This window comes from Aplysia californica, unplaced genomic scaffold (assembly GCF_000002075.1).
Source record: "Aplysia californica isolate F4 #8 unplaced genomic scaffold, AplCal3.0 scaffold00430, whole genome shotgun sequence".
Taxonomy (NCBI): Eukaryota; Metazoa; Mollusca; class Gastropoda; order Aplysiida; family Aplysiidae; genus Aplysia; species Aplysia californica.
In genome coordinates this window covers 347,955-365,260 of record NW_004797700.1, presented here as the reverse complement: position 1 = coordinate 365,260, position 17,306 = coordinate 347,955, and the positions used below count along the sequence as shown (strand labels likewise).

The 17,306-nt window shown below is 42.4% G+C and overlaps 1 protein-coding gene across 1 annotated transcript in view; it reads left to right on the top strand.

Moving 5' to 3' along the window:
* The window catches only part of LOC101858122, a gene marked incomplete at its 5' end in the record, with an annotated part of 28,673 nt that extends 12,283 nt beyond the window's left edge, over nucleotides 1–16,390 (top strand). The window contains 5 exon segments of the mRNA XM_035971407.1: nucleotides 274–344; nucleotides 976–1,065; nucleotides 1,855–2,009; nucleotides 12,894–13,083; nucleotides 13,920–16,390. Of these exon segments, the coding sequence (XP_035827300.1) occupies nucleotides 274–344; nucleotides 976–1,065; nucleotides 1,855–2,009; nucleotides 12,894–13,083; nucleotides 13,920–16,146 (2,733 nt within the window).
* Between the last annotated feature and the right edge of the window lie 916 nt (nucleotides 16,391–17,306).

Here is a 17,306-nt window from a genome sequence, read left to right as displayed (position 1 = left end):
TGATTCCCTGTAAGGACTTCTCTGTTGACATCCACCCCTTGGCGCTCATATGACCTTATGCAGTTGCGAGCGCCGTAAAACCCTCTATCTTCCTTATCTCCCCTTCTTCTTTTTTATGTTTGTTACTCTCTTTATGTTAGCCAAATAAAGAAAAATTTTAAAAAATTGCCTATCGGCCAAAAGGTGCCGATTTCTTTGATTTTGTTATTTTGACGAGTGCCTGATCTCACCAGGATGTCTCACATGTTTCTTTCGTTTCTCCCCCTCCCTCAGATGTTCCAAGTGGTCCAGTCCCAGCGTGCTCTGTACATCCAAGCGGGTCATTGTGTGGAGGAGAAGGAATGGTATGTGCACAGTCCACGTACAAACACAACTCTGAGATAGAGATGTACACAGTCCACGTACATACACAACTGTGAGATAGAGATTTACACAGTCCACGTACATACACAACTGTGAGATAGAGATTTACACAGTCCACGTACATACACAACTGTGAGATAGAGATGTACACAGTCCATGTACACAGTCCACGTACAAACATAGCTCTGAGATAGAGATATTTTCCTGTGGGTGGTTGGCGGGGGTGCTCTTGTGTGGTTTACTTCTTCTTTCCTATCAAACATCTATCATCCTTATCTCCCCTTCTTCTTTTTTATGTTTGTTACTCTCTTGTAACACCTCTAATCTTCGGCACTTATAACATGACCTTATTGTGTTGCAAGTGCCGTAAAACACTTATTAATACTAGAATCCAACACTTTCCCCTGTTAGGCAGCTGCCTGACTTCCTGAGAGTTAAGTCTAATCCATCGCCACCGCCGTCTTCCCACCTCTTCTCTGACTGGTCTCTCTCTTGATGCTATGACCTTATGCAGTTGCGAGTGCCGTAATACTCTTACTAAAACTAAAACTCTTGTTGCGTTAAACACTTTCTCAATAATTTAAAACGATCTTGTTACTTGTATTTAATTAGGCTGGACCTGTTGACCAAGATCTGCAAGAGCAACAGGAACCGCCTCAAGGTGTACCACCCAGCAGCCTACGTCAACAACCACTGGCTGTGGTGAGTGTACTACTTCGTGCGAGGTCGTACGTGTTTGTGGATGTACGTGTGTCGTGTCATTCTTGTCTTTTCTTTTTGTTTTTTGTTTTTTGTTTTAAGTTTCTGAACTTATTATTTGGTCGCTTTTAAGCACAAGGGGGCTATCCCGAAAAATGCTGTTTTGAGAAAATAGAAGGTAAAGTTTTTGTACCTTGTTCTGTTTCTTTAAAAGACAAGGAGAGTTTTCTCTATAACCAAACAAATATACACACCGATGAAACCAAACTTCTCCTATAGGTAGGGCAATACCCACTTTTGGTGTAGGTCAAGATTTCTGGAAACCCCCCCAAATCTGGGTTAGCCCGCTTGTCCTTAAAAGCGACCTTTTCTCTCTCTCCTTTGCATACATCATTGTGTGTCCTTTGTCTCTGTCAGTACGGGGGGTTGGAAGGTGCCTCTGGTAGGTGCTACTTCTTTAACTTTCCTCTGTTGTTTTTTTGTCTGTCTGTCTGTGGGTTTTTTTGCTCAGCACTAAAGCCATTGCTTTGTTGATGTACTTTTCCTTGCTTCATCTTTCCTGTTAAACATCTATTGTCCTTATCTCCCCTTCTTCTTTTTTATGTTTTGTTACTCTCTTGTAACACTTCTAATCTTGGACACTTATATGACCTTATTGTGTTGCAAGCGCCGTAAAACCTCTACTAAAACAAAAACAAAAACAAATGATGATGGTGACGGACGGTGTTGTTGGATAGACCTATGCTTTACCCAAGATGGGCTCACGGACGGTCGCTTCCCTTGTATTTCCAGCTGCAAGTCGACGGAGCACAGTTCTGTGGGCTGCACGCCGGTGACCGGTGGTCTCCCCTTGACCGCCATCCAGGCGGACATCGACTCGGATCGGGAGGTGGAGAAGGTTCACTCGCTCTTCCTGCACGAGATCGACAAACTGGACGCTCTGCAAGGTGGGCCCCCCCTCCTCGTCTTGTTATTCCGTCTGTTGCCACTCCGATAATTTAATTAATTAAGCGCATAGAGCATTGTGTAATTGGATATGCGCTATATGAATGCAATCCATTAATTGTGACCATTGGCGAGATTTTATCGTATGTTACACTTTATAGTGTATGTGTTACCACTGCTAGGCTCATAGCTTGACCTTTTTTTTTTAAAATAGAAAAGAGGACTACGTTTTTTGTTGTTGTGGTTGTTTGTTTTTAAAAAAATGCTTTTTAGAACTGTTTTGAACATTCCAGCAACAAGTGATATTCCAGGCAGATGAATTTGTGAATAAATTTAAAAGTTTCAGAAGTTTGAAAACCCGAACGACATGAGGCCTTGATGGAAAATGATAATGAGCTGAATGCCATGAAGTGTCCTTTTTAAAAAAAAAGTAGGAACTGTTTTAGTGTCAAACTCTATAAAATTTTTGACCATTGTAGTGTCGATGTGCCTCTCTTTATGCAAACAAACAAAGCAAAGTCAAAATTTTCACTGCCACTCAAATTTCGTTTTGAGATCTGACTGACTTATACATCCTCAGGTTCTGATTTGATATATTATATGGAGCAAAATTCTGTATGAATACCTCTGTGTTTGATGGAATTCACTAATCAGTTATTTTCCTCCTATGCATTTTCTTTCTCCTTGTTCTCTATCCTCTTCTGTCTATTCTCTTTTCTTCCTCATTTTCTTCCTTCTTCAATGCGGGTCCTCTGCCTAAATGTATAGCGCAGAACACATGTACATAGCTGTCAACTTTAAAAAAAACCCCAAAAAACCCCAGACTACCCACGCGGTGGGTCAAGACGATGAGCATTGGTCAAGTAATCCCACTCCAAATCCTCACACCCGCTTTTCTGCATTCAATAAATTCAAACATCATGACTGTATATAAAAACAGTTGAACTGCAGGAAGGACACACATGGCAAAGAACACAAAAACGACGGTTCCAAATAAGACCAGGAGTAAGACAAGGATGTGTACTGTCCCTTTTACTATTTGTAACATGCACAGACAAGATAAGAGCAACAGCAGCAGCGGCTAAACTAGAAGACATCACAGTCGACAAGCTTATTTTTATGGACGATCAGAGCATACCTACCAAGTGAAACTGACCGAGAAGACTCCCCAAGAACACAGCATGAACAAAGTGAACAAAAGCTGTTCATTTCTTAACCCTTCCAGCCCCAGCCATTTTTGTGCACTCCCTAACCCCAGTCCCAGCCAATACAGCAGTAGTTCAGAAATTGAGGCTTGCATTCTAAAAAGTGATGTGGTATCTTTGTAATGAGGTTTAGATAATAACATATAAGAATGTGTAAAGGTGTAAATGAACGAATATTATGAAAATTAAAGTTTAATTAGGCGAGCTAATTTTGAAAAATGCGTAAATTCGGTACTCCCCTGAAACTGAGAATATACGCTCTTGGGATGGTGGGAGGTACAAGCGCTTCTGAAAATATACACGCATTGGGCTGGAAGGGTTAACATGTAGATCAGCTCAAGCAAAACCGAGGCAATGAAAATCAAGCTAAACATCACAGAGGACAACTCTTAACTCTTTGGGGACGTAACGGACACATATGTCCGATTATTTGCAGAGAAAAGTCAAAACTTAAGCACATTTTGAACCATCATACACAAATCAGAAAAATAATTGTGCATATTTAACAGTATGCACACTATATAAAGCCTTTTAACGTTTCAGATAAAGAAAATAAAGTAGAAAAATATGTTTTGCTGATGAAGTTATGCACCAAAAGAGAGCATCTCCAAGCGTTGATGAATGACCAGAAACCGCGTTTTTAATGAGTTAAATCAAGGAAGTAGAGGAGTTCAGATATCTGGGAAGTGTGTTCATCCAAGAGCCAGACTCAGGCCGAAATGTCAAGAAGGTGATATTTGAAAAGGACTAGCCTTAATTATAGAACAGCATTGACGTGGATGAACTATTCTGTAAACCTGACAAAGATAGACAGTTCATATTTCGGGAGGGTTTTTGTAAAATCGATGACTTGTTCTTGGTCCTTTCTTTACCAATCGTGAATCATAGATGACGCCGGCGGAGGTTATTGCCTGGAACCACTCCCTCTGATAAATATATCCAAGAGGGAACGATGGACATAGAACTAGAAAGTAAAAAAAAGGAGGCCATTATTATAGTGACCTATCAGCGAACACCATTACTTCTACAGCCCAACAGCACAGTGAAAGCCAACAAACAAACTGCCAACTCATTATCGGCATATCTTTGTACCAACACTGTGCCGCCAAGCCCAAACATTGACAATAAACAAGAGTCACTAGAGTAATAAAATCAAAGCTTGTGAAAGGAATGGCAATACTAGAAAACAGATAATATGTATTTTCCAATATGAAAATGAATATTCCCTCCCCAACCCTAAAAAGCGTATAAAATATTAATTAAATATGTGCTTTGTGAACTGGTTGGCAGCTATGCATGTATATGTGAGGCGTGCTGACAAAATGAGTTACTTTTCGCGATCCAAAATGGAGATATCGGCTGAAAATCAACACTGGGGTCAGATTTACAGATTTTTAGTTGATGCCATTTTGTTCAAGTCTACCGTACGTGTCTTTTATTATTCCACACTTGCAAATTGTATAAACTCCACCTAAAAAGTTGATGTATTAATTTTCATACGGCTAAAACCCGAAAGAAAACTCATTTTGTCAGCACACCTCACATATAATATTATGTGTGACACTTTGTTTTGTCAATCACCAAGATGGCTGTGGAAAATGCACATACGGGTATTATGAGTGTTTAGAATTATAAGCGTCCGATGTGTTTTTTCTCTCTCTCCATATTTCAGCTTCCACAGCAACAAAGGTGTGGTAGCCCCATTTAGCCAGTAGGCTGTAGTGTGTGGGTGTTAGTGTGTTGGTGTTTGTGTGTGGGTGTTTGTGTGTGGTAGGCCAGCTTGCGCCAGCCGTGGGTGCGTTGAGTTTGTGGCTGTGTGTGTAGTGTGGCTGGCTGGCTGGCTGGATGTCTGGGGTTCGGTCCTCATGGCTCCTTCTCCCTCTGTTCCTTTTGTGTTTTGTTCCTCCTCCTCCTCCTCCTCCTCCTCCTCCTCCTCCTCCTTCGGTTTTTGCATTGTCACTGCGGTGGATTTGTTTGGGCTTTTATCTTCTTGTTTGTTTGGAGTTTGGAGTTTTTTATTTTAAAAAATTATTTTTCTCCGATCTGGCTGTTTGCCGCGTGTGCTGGGTGCTTGCGGTTATCTGCCCTTGCCTGAGGGAGAGATGGCTTGTCGGGCATTTTTGTCTGTGTTTTAGTTTGGAACTGATGTTCGTAAAGTTGTTGTAGTTGTAGTTGTTGTTGTTGTTGTTGTTGTTGTTGTTAAGGTAAAGATCAGCAGCAGTTTGAGCACATCCTCTAAGGCCCAACCCTTTTATGTTGAGAGCAAAAAAGTTTTCTAGGTTCTTCCTTGTTGCAGTGGATAGAAGCAGGCTGTTATCTCTCTTATACGCGTGTGCACGCGCTCACACACACACACACACACACACACACACGCACACATGCGGGCGGGCGCGCGCACACACACACACATACACGCACACCCATACTCTCTCACTCACACACACACACACACACACACACACACACACACACACACACACACACACACACACACACACACTCACACACACACACAGTTACGTCTGTTTGCCCTAGTGAAATATCCTATTTGTGGTGCAGATACGTCTTCCTGCCTTTGACATAAGATGCAGAATGGGTAGAGGCGTCCGCTTAAACGAAGATGCAAAAATTAATAATTTGTGCACATACGTCGGTCTTCCTTGGCACAGCAGTACAGCTCCATACTTTGACACACCGCTGCTCTCTAAGCTGGGAGATAGCGGAGCAGTGGATACTGGCGTCCCTGGCCTAGTGGTTAGGCTCTCGGACTCGCAACCGTAAGGTCGTGGGTTCGAATCCCGTCAGGGGCCCGACGTTGTGTCCTTGGGAAAGGCACTTTACACAGATTTTCCTCACTTCACCCAGGTGGGAATGGGTACCCGGCTATAGACAGCGAAAGATTTTGTCAGTTTGTTAGTGTTTGAGCGCTTAATCAGCTACTTGCACTATATGTTTCCCGGGAAGCTGAGAATGTTTCGGAGTGTTCTATGGTCTGCTGGGGTAATAATATAGTGTAAAGCGCATAGAGCCTGCTGTTGAGCGGGGATATGCGCTATACAAATGCTATTTATTATTATTATTATTATTATTATTATTATTATTATTATTATTATTACTGTTGCTTGCAATTCACTGAGACCAAATTTGGAAAATTTTCTATTTTTGCAATCTCCCAAAGCCCCCCTCCCTCTCTCCCCCAAAGCTCTTCCAAAGATGCACCTTTCAACCTCCTCATAATGCAGATGAATGCTATGATGGTCATGGCTTACAGTTACAGTATTCGTCTCGTTTTTCATAATTCTTGGTTGGAACGAAACTAGGATCTACGAAAACTAATTGTATTGCTCGCGACACACCGACATTATTCACCTTTTGGGTTGGAGCGGTGTGATTCATTGTGGCTGCTGCTGTTTATCCTGTTTGTTTTTTTTTGTGTGTGTGGTTTTTTGTTTGTTTTGATTTTGCATGAGAAACTTATGTTTGTCATATTGTTTTTCAGGCAAAAGAGAAGAATGTGGCTCAAAATTGTTGCTGTGGGTGGTTGGCGGGTGCTTGTGTGTGTTTTGTTCCTTCTTCACTATCGTGCATCTGTCATCCTTATCTCTCTCCTCCTTCATTTTCTTTTTTTGTGTTTCTTAATCTCTTATAACACCTAGTCTTCAGCACTTACTTATATGAACTAGTTGAGTTGAAAGTGATGTAAAACATACCTAAAACATACGTTGTCCCAGATCATGCTGCTTCAGTAAAGGTCCCAAATTGAGAAAGAAAACTAATGAGTGTGGAATATGTGGACCATCATGTTATGGTGTGCTGGTGGGTAACAAACTCCATCCATGCCACATAACGAGGTTTGAACACGAGTGGATACCCCCCGGGGCTGTGCTACTGAAGTTTCTTTAGGCCATTCCCTGGGGGGGGGGGGCGCATTAACATCTCGAGTTCTTATGCACAGTAGAATTGTAATTGTAAATGGGCTAATTCATCAATGTCATGCTCATGACTGTGCCTGAACTGCAACAGGGAACTGCTGATTTTTATTTCCAAGTCCTTACTATCGTCGTTTTTCCTTTACTTTTTTTTGTATTTTTGTCACTCTCTTGTGACCCACAATTTCCGGGGTGCCTTGATAGTCGAAGCAGACTTTGTGCTGTTGAAGCTAGAGAGGCAAGCAGAGTAAGTCTGATTCCCTGTAAGGACTTCTCTGTTGACCTCCACCCCTTGACGCTCATATGACCTTATGCAGTTGCGAGTGCTGTAAAACCTTTACTTAAACAAAACTGAATACGAATGGTGTCGAGAGTCATCATTCTTGCCTCTCTCAGAATATTTCCTTCCTCGGCCTTGAGGCTCTGAGAGAAGACCGACTGTGTCTCCTTCGCAATACGACCTACATTTGGTCAAATACGGCAGAGAAGCTGAACAACTAACTCTAGCAGCGTATAAAGAAATCCTCAGAGGGATAGTGGGTGTTGTTTTTATCTAATTTTTTGCCCCTTTTTCCTGAGTGGTGAGAGTGTGTTTGTTGTGTTCATAGCTTCAGCAGCTTGTCGATGTGAATGGTAGACAAATTATACTGGTGTCTCATTCTGGTGGCTGCTTTACATTTTATTATTTTAAAAAAATGAATTTTTCACGTTTTTGTGAGTGTGTTTGTTGCTGCTGCTGCTGTTGCTGTTATTGTTGTTGCTGTTGTTGCTGTTGTTGTTGTTGCTGCTGTTGTTGTTGTTGTTGTTGTTTGTGCTTGATTCTTTTCTCTGGCTGCATGAAGTTTTGTTCTGAGTGCGGGCTTTGATTCAAAGCATAGATTTGGTTCACTTTCTACAGGTTTTGTAGAAGAAGATGGTGGAAGGGATGGTAAGGTCGCTGTTGTATCATTTATTTTTCTTTTCGTTTTTTGGTTGATATCATCCTCACGAAGCTCGTCATAATTTTGAAAATGTTTTTTTTTTTTTTTTTTTTTTTTTTTTTACTAACCGCACTGGCTGCTGATTGGTAGACTGACTGCAAGTTACCGTAACCTGTTTCCCTTCAAGCGTAGGTTGGCTGTGACAGGCAAGATCAAAACAGCAGCCTGTCTCTCAAAAACCCTCTTTTTTTGTTGTTTGAAACTGCTTTGAATTTAAAAAAAAGAAGGTGTTTTGTCAGCTGACAGCGGCATAGTTGTTGTCTCTGATGAAGCATGCCAGTGGGGGTAAAAATAGTTTGTCGGCTTCCATTCAGTATTTATTATATTTGTATTGTCAGTTTTTTTTTGGGTTTTTTTTCTTCTGTTTGCCTTTCAAATGATCATGGTGCGATGTCCCCTGCACCATAACTTAGTTATAATGATTTATTTTTCCTCATTTGAGCTTTGAGTGTGCATGAACGTTTGCTGTTGCTGTTGTATGTTTTATGTTTTATGATGATTTTTTATTTTTTTTTAATTAATTTTTTTTTTTGGTTTGTTTTGCCCAATAATTCATGTTTGTATATTTTCATTATTGGGAAAATTTCTGTACCTGTCTTAAAACGTCCTTTAATATCCTTCAGTGCATAAAAGTATTGTGATTTTAGGATCATAAGTAGCTTGTGGGCTCTTTGTACTGTTTAGCACTCCACTTCTTTACCGTCTCTCAGTGGGTGGTTGGTGGGTGCTCTGGTGGGGTTTGCTTCTTCCTTCCTATCAAACATCTATCATCTTTATCTCCCCTCCTTCTTTTTTATGTTTGTTACTCCTTTGTAACACCTCTAATCTTTTGGCGCTCATAAGACCTTATGCAGTTGCGAGCGCCGTAAAACCTCTCCTAAAACTAAAAACTAAAAGGTCTTGTAAGGAAACGGAAACCAATTGTTACAGGATTGGGCCAGACTTTGAAATAGCCTCCATGTGTCTGTAGGGACGTAAAATTGCTATTTGAAAAATAGATGTGCTCATTTTCTGCCTGATGTCTCTCTTAAACCTCTTTAGCATGGTTTTACAACTTGTCAAGTTAGGACCGGTTAGGTAAAGAGAGGGATTATATGTGGGTGGTTGGAGGGCACCACGGGTAGGTCCTACTTTTTTTACGACTCGTGTATTGTTTCTGTGGGTCTTGCTCAAAACTCCCAGCACAAAATGACTGTTGTTTGTGTTTGATGTGCTTCCGTTGACCTAACCAAACTCAAAGGGATTTGAAAAACTAAGATGCTTAAGTGCCTCTCCGTGAGAGTGTATGCGGGGCGTGCATGTTCCTGTCATTTTGTTGCTTTGTTTATGCGGTTTTCCCATGTTTCAGTTTGTGAAAAGAGGAAGATGGTGACGCCTCGTCTTGTATGGATCATTGCACCACTGCATATTGCTACAAATTTAATTAAAATATAACAAAAAATAACGCAAACATTTTTATTATTTATGCCTTCAGTTGGTTTATTCTGACGGAAGTAATGAAAACAGTATGGCTTATAAATAACAAAGGATTGTTGTTAGCATTTTTGTTTTTATGCACCTTTTCATTGTCAACGTGAGTAACATTGTCAATATTCATTCGTGAGTAATGGGAATGATTTTTGTGCCGAGTGCCGTATTTGTGTGCATAAAAAGCGTGTTAACACAGGGCTGTCCCTGGCTTGTGCGGTGCATGTGTGTGTTATGTCTGTGCGTTAATTAAAGGTTTGCGGATTAGTTACCACCCAAATCAAGAGCCCCAAAGGTTGCTAGAACTGTCAACTCTGTCCAAAGACTCTGGTTAAAACGTTAGTCTTTGGCAGGGCTTAACCTGATGAGAAGAATATTGAACTATTGTGTTTCGTTATAGGGACTCATTAGTATTTTAGAAAAAAAAAAAGATGAATACTTTGGTCTTTATGCCTTTGCAAGTGCTGAAGAATTTTAATTTTAAAAAATAATTTTTTGAAATAATTTTTAAAAAAATGAATACGTTTCCATTTTTTTTCTAGTATTGCTAAATGCAACTATGTTGTTCCGTTCATGTCAACTTTTAATACTGATGGATCTTTTGTCTGCAGTGACTACTGTTATAAAACAAGTTGGTTTTCTTTTAGTAATGCAGCTCTTCTTAAATGGAATATTATACGTCGTATGTCATTATGTCGGTCAGTTGGATTTATGAGGTTCAGTCTGTGGCTCCTGTTGACAACTCTGTCAATTGAAATTTCTTATTTTTTCTGTGTAGTTTTTTTATGTAGTTTCTGTACCACGACCAATTTTATGCACCCTCGTTATCATTTGTGCCCCTGTGACTTGTGTTTGTTTTGAGTCATTTTGTAGTTTTTGAAAACTTTTTTTAGATCTTATATTATGCTCTTCCATTAGTATATACTTAATTCCCTGTCCCTGTTATTCCGAAGTTTATTTTGATTGCTTAGCATAAGACTGGACTGTCACACCATTTTGAAAAAAGATGTATAACAGAGTCTTGCACTGAACAGTTGGTTTCTTTGCTCCAAGCCTCTACTTCTTTTGTATGTTTGTGACTCTCTTGTGACTCGCTATTTCCGGGGGCGCTTGATAGTTGAAGCAGACTTCGTGCTGTTGAAGCTAGAGAGGTGAGCAGAGTAAGTCTGATTCCCTGTAAGGTCTTCTCTGTTGACATCCATCCCTTGGCGCTCTTATGACCTTATGCAGTTGTGTGCGCCGTAAATACTCTACAAAAACAACAAAGAGTCTTGCTCTGAGCGGTCGGTTCTTTTGCTCCAAGCGTACATGTTTTGTGTAGGTACTGAAGTAATGCGTAGTTTATGACGAAAGATGTCGTTGGATAGGAAGAAATGTTGTAGGGGCCACTGTCCACTTGATGAGCTTTGTTCTTTTTATTTGGATTCTTTATTAAATTCTATTTGTGTCTTTTTTACTTTGGTCTCCCCCTTTATTTCCTCTTTTTTTTTTCTTTTTTTCAGTCTTAACATGTTTATTGTTCTTGTTTGCGCCTGCTTTATTAGGGATGATCATTTTTTTCACAGCCTTTCTTTCTTTAAAAAAAAAAAAAAAATTTTAATTCCTTGTACATGTATTTTTTCAAGCACATAAGGTGTTTGTTTTGTATGCACACTTAGGTAGTCGGAAAGCACCATTGGTATGTGCTGCGTATTTTCTTTCCTCTGGTAGTTTCTGTCTGTCTGTCTGTCTGTCTGTCTGTCTGTCTGTGTGTAGTGCTTTTCTTTTATGCTAAATGACCACTTTTCAGTGTCCTGTGCTTTTTTTTAAACTCAAAAGTTATATTTGCTCTGGCTAATGTTTGTTTGAAATGGCTAAAGTTTATGATTGGATTATCTTTTGACGACGTGTCTATCCATTTGATTGTCTGTTCTTCTCTTTACTTCCGAATTGACAATAACAGACACTCTTACGAAAGCTAAAACTTAAAAATAGAAAAAGTGAATAAATTTGAAGACTACAGTACACGGGAAAGACGACTGTAGTCACAAACCGAAAATCAATAGGGTACCAATTTTGAGTCCTCTTTGATTCAAATCTGTATTTCTGTTCAACTATTGGTTGATTAATGATGATAGATTTCCCATTCAACAACACTTAACGATAAACCACTAGTCAAACAAATATGAAGTAATGAGTCGACAAGCTTTTAAAACTGGCACCCTCACAATTTCCAGTGGGTGGTTGGCGGGTGCTCTGGTGTGGCTTGCTCCTTCTTTCCTATCAAACATCTATCATCCTTATCTCCCCTTCTTTTTATGTTTGTTACTCTCTTGTAACACCTCTAATTTTCTGGCGCTCATATGACCATATGCAGTTGCGATTTCGCCGTAAAACCTACTAAAATAAAACAAACAATTTCCAGTTTGTGACTACCGTTGTTTTCCCCCTGTAGTCTTCATTGTTTTACCAGGATGAGACAAAAAAAAAAAAAAAAAGACAAGTTTTTCCTGAGCAAGTGACATAGAACCTGTGTGTCTTGGTTTGGTTATTTGCTGAGGATCTGTTTGGTTTTGGTTCAGGTTGTCATCATAATTTTTCACTGATTAAAAACTATCCGTAAAAGACGAATACAGTTTTTCGGACAATTGGAAAGACATAAAGGCTTTGAATATCCAGCTCTCTTTGACACAATTGAAGGCAAACAAGGCAGGGGTAGACCCAGAGAAACCTACTTACCCCCCGGGGCAGTGCCACTGACTGAAGTGTCTTTAGGCCATTCCCAAAGGGGGGACATTTCTCGTTCATGCACAGTAGAATTGTAAATGGGCTGATTCATCATGTCACGCTCATAACTGTGCCTGATCTACAACAGGGAACTGCTGCTTTTTCTTTCCTAATCCTTACTATTGTCATTTTCCTCTACTTCTTTTGTACGTTTGTCTCACTCTTGTGACCCACTATTTCCGGGGTGCCTTGATAGTCGAAGCAGACTTTGTGCTGTTGAAGCTAGAGAGGTGAGCAGAGTAAGTCTGATTCCCTGTAAGGACTTCTCTGTTGACATCCACCCCTTGGCGCTCATATGACCTTGCCTTATGCAGTTGCGAGCGCCTTAAAACCTCTACTAAACCGAAAACGTCTATCGTCTTTATCTCTCCTTTAAAAAAAAAATTTACTCTTTAGTGACACCCCAAATCTTCGGCGCTTATATGACCTATGTGTGTTGCAAGTGCTATAAAACTTTTACTTAAAAAAAAAAAAACAATTGAAAAAAGTAGAAAAATACCCCGAGCTAACAATCGTCTCCCTGTGCACCTTCCTTTCAGAGATGTGCGGCAGCCAAGCGGTGTACTCCGGGGACCTGAATGTGAAGGCGTCTGGTCTGGGTTCGAGCATCGAGGACCCGGCGTCCTGCTTCACCACCATCGCGGAGATCCAGCGCTGCATCATCACCCTGGAGCAGGAACACGTGCAGTACATGCGCTCCGTGCAGCGCGCCACCGTCATTGGATCCATGTGAGGGACTACACACCTACACACACATCATTGACATCACGCCTTCTCCTTTTATTTAACCCTATCAGTACGCTCTGGGGTCATTTTGTACCCCCGGGTTGTATTCTTCACATCATTTTAGAATACCTCTTGTGCGAAGATTCTCTTTGAAACTTTCAGTATTTCTAAAAAAAAAATCATTTTGACAGACTGCTATACAATAAAGCGTATGGATCGGATTAACGAGTACATTTCCTCTTTGGAAAGTGGTGGCACAGAGTTCCGCACGTCGTATGGATACGTTAGTAAAACACAACGTACGAATAGGGTTAATAGACCATAGAACAGCCAGAGACATTCTCAGCTTCCCGGGAAGCGTACAGTACTAGCTGCAGATTACACACGCTCAAAAACTAGCAAACGGACAAGATCTGTCACTGTCTATCTGTGTTAGTTCTTCCAACCCCATGCACGTACATTTTCAGCAGTGCTTGTACCTCCCACCGTCCCAAGAGCGTATATTCTCAGTTTAGAGGGGTACGGAATTTGCACATTTTTCGAAACTAGCAAGCCTAATTAAATGTTTTCATATTTGCTCATTTACTTTTGAAGATTGTTATATGTTATTATCTAAACTTCATTACAAAGATACTACATCACTTTTTAAATGCATGCCTCTTTTTCTGAACTACTGCTGTATTGGCTGGGACTGGGGCTAGGGAGTGCACAAAAATGGCTAGGGCTGGAAGGGTTGATTTTCCCAGTACTTAATGATCATTATTGTGTCAACGTGCTACCCTTTATTAAAAAAAACAAAAACAAATAATCATAATGTGGTGTACATGTTCTTGTTTCAGAGACACGCCAATCGGCGACGAGAGTGGAGCGGACCTGGTGAGGAACATGAACCGCTCGTCGGAGCGGCTAAGTCGCCACGGCAGTCGGTCGTCCAACGCCAGCAACATCAGCCGCCGCTCTTTCCGCGACTGTCGCAGCCGCGAGGGGAGCTTCAGGGAGCGCAGTCGCTGCGGCACAGGGGAGGGCGTCCGCAAGTCTGTCAGCGGGGACGTGTCGGCGGCCAGTCGCACCCTGGGCGTGGATTTCAGGTCGGAGGTCAAGAAGGCTGCCAGTTACGACGTGATGACCGTCGATGGCGAGGGGGATGCCGATAGCTTGTCCAACGTTAAAAGTCAGGGCCTGCGCGTGCCGGCAGATAAATACGTTGCCATGGGAACTGAAGCGGACAGGGAGGCCGGGCCCCCGCCACACCTGCGTCAGCTGAGCCGCGGGTTTGACGTTGTCTACATCAACGGCGTGACCACCGACTCGAGGGACTGCGACGCTCATCCTCCGGCCTTGAACGGTGGCCACACGCCGGCGGCTGAGTCGACTGGCAATGGAGAAGTCGGCCATAGCAGAACAACTGACTCCTCTTCTGTCTGTCCCAGCTCCTCATTCGTCGTGCCTATGTCAAATAGCAGCTCAAGTGAGTCAACCCCGCCTGCGTTGAATTGCAGTTTGAACGGTTCAACTCTACCTGCATCGAATAGCTCAGCCCCACCTGCGTCCAACAGCAGCTCAAATGGTTCAGTCCCACCTGTGTCGAATAGCTCAGCCCGACCTGCGTCCAACAGCAGCTTAAATGGTTCAGTCCCACCTGCGTTGAATGGCAGCTTGAATTGCTCAACCGCACCTGCGTTGAACAGCTCGAATGGCTCAACCCCATCTACTTTAATTGATGACTCTGAAGGCTCAGCCCCACCCTTGATTAATAGCAGTTGCAATAGCTCCGCCCCGCCTATGTTTAATCGCAGCTCTTCTTCTTCATCTAGTCACACGCAGGGCGTGCTGGAGACTTGGCTAGAGACGCACGACGATCTTGTCACCGCCGCCGCCACCACAGACACCTCCAACTTAACTCTGAACAAAGACAGTGACGTCACCAGCAGTAGCACCCCGACCCCGGCAGATGCCGATGACAAAGCCAACGGCGTTGTGGCTGCCTCTAGCCAGGACTGCCACGACAATGGCGACTTCGACAACAACAACAAGGCGACGACATCAACGATGCATCATCTTCCTTCTGAGAACTCTCCCCAGCCCTCTGTGTCGGGCACACAAAATGGTGACAGAGGTGAGGGAGAGAATGGCACGAATGTCGTTTCACACCACGACAGTTTGGTTTCATGTAGCCCGCCGAGAAACGAGCTCTGTGGTAGCTCAGATAATGCGGTGAGCTCCCCTGATGGTGACGACGGCGATGTTGTTCACAATGGGTTCAGCACGGACCTGTCGGTGGTGAGCGGCTATAAGGCGTTCCCCGCTTCCCCTCAACCAGCGACGACGAGAGGTGTTGTTGTCCTTTCACAGTCGGATGGGGCGGAAGACGCGGGCAAGTCCCCCGATAGTCAGGAGTGTGTACATAAAGATCAAATCCCCCACGAGGAGAACGCTAGCAGCAGTCCGGATCTTGCTCTCATTTCTTCATCGCAGAGTAGCCAGTCCTCAGAGAGCCATCAGATATTGGCGGACTCGACCGCGGTGCAGTTCAGTACCAAGTTAGCAGCTGCTGCTACTCCGCTTCCCATTTCACCACCGGTAGGCCTTGATGACCTTTTGACCCCACCGGCGTCTCCTGCTGGAAACGCAATACTTACCAGTAGTTCAGGGGAAAGAACTTGTGCCGAAAGTTGTGCTAGTTCGGATTTGGGTTCTGGAGATGCGTCAGATTGTGCAGACCGTGGCCCGAACGTGGCGGACAGCGTCTCGTCACGACGACCGCAGACTGCGTTGTCATCAGCCAGTGGGGACTTGTTCAGTGCCGACGAGAACAACGACAGGAATACAGAAATTCCTCCTTTTCAGTTTTCTTCGCATTTGACGTCGACGCAAGTTTCAAGTGAGGAATTCATTGTGTCTTCTGTTGCCAGGGGCTCACTGCCTGACCTTGAGATTGACCTTCAGAAGGAGGCCAGTGCTGTGTCCGGCTCTCTTCCTACTTCCCCGGTGGACCCTGTAGATATCCGGCTAAATATAGCCACGGAGGGAAATGGGGACAACGCTCCATCACTGGAGATTTTATAGCGGCTCAAGGAACGTAGTGTAAATCTGTTTAAAATGTAAAATGTTTATTACACCTGTAGACAGTTCCGGGAGATTGTCAAACAACACACTTTGAAACATTCTCTCTTTTGCTTTACTTTATCTTTCATTAGGCTCCAAGTTCATTTTAAGCTGCATCCCGACCTTCATTTTAGTTTTAATTCAAGAAGATCACACGCAGAGCAGTTTTTGCATCCCGGCCTTCATTTTAGTTTTAATTCAAGAAGATCACACGCAGAGCAGTTTTTGCATCCCGGCCTTCATTTTAGTTTTAATTCAAGAAGATCACACGCACAGCAGTTTTTGCATCCCGGCCTTCATTTTAGTTTTAATTCAAGAAGATCACACGCACAGCAGTTTTTGCATCCCGGCCTTCATTTTAGTTTTAATTCAAGAAGATCACACGCACAGCAGTTTACGCAGAATGGGGGCGGGAGGGTGGAGAGTATTGTCCGTTTTTACTCTGTCCTGTACGGAACAAACTTTTATTCCGTGACCTTCATAGTTTGAGTGTCTGCATCAGTATATCTGTCCCCGGGGTCTTGTGCACCCCGCATAATTTAGCATACCGTAGTAGTGCTCCGTTTCTCGAGTGAAGCAAATGTGCAGATAAATGAGGGTAGATGCAGTATATAATTATATATATATATATATATGAAGACTCCACCGAAAATACGGGCATAGTGACAAACTGGAAATTTTGAGGGTGTCAATGTTAAAAGCTTGTGGACTCATAATTGATAACTTTATATTTGTTTGATTGGTGGTTTATTTTATATGTTTGTTGGATGGGAAATCTGACAACAACAATAATCAACCAACAGCTGAACAGAAATACAGTTATGAGTCAACAAGCGTTCAAAATTGGTACCCTCATGATTTTCAGATTGTGATTATGCCCGTTTTTTCCGTGGACTCCTCATATATATATATATAATTGGAATAATATTTCCAGTTCAAGAGGATCTAGATTGGTGTGCCAAGTTGCTGAATGTCTTTCTGAAGACCACATACTGGGTAGATGTTATTTTGTGCCATACTCACATACATGCCTTATGATGAATGGTTTCAGCTCCATTGTCAGTGTGGTTGGTTGGGGACATTTGTGCATACCGATGTCTGGTGCTAACACCCCCCTCCCC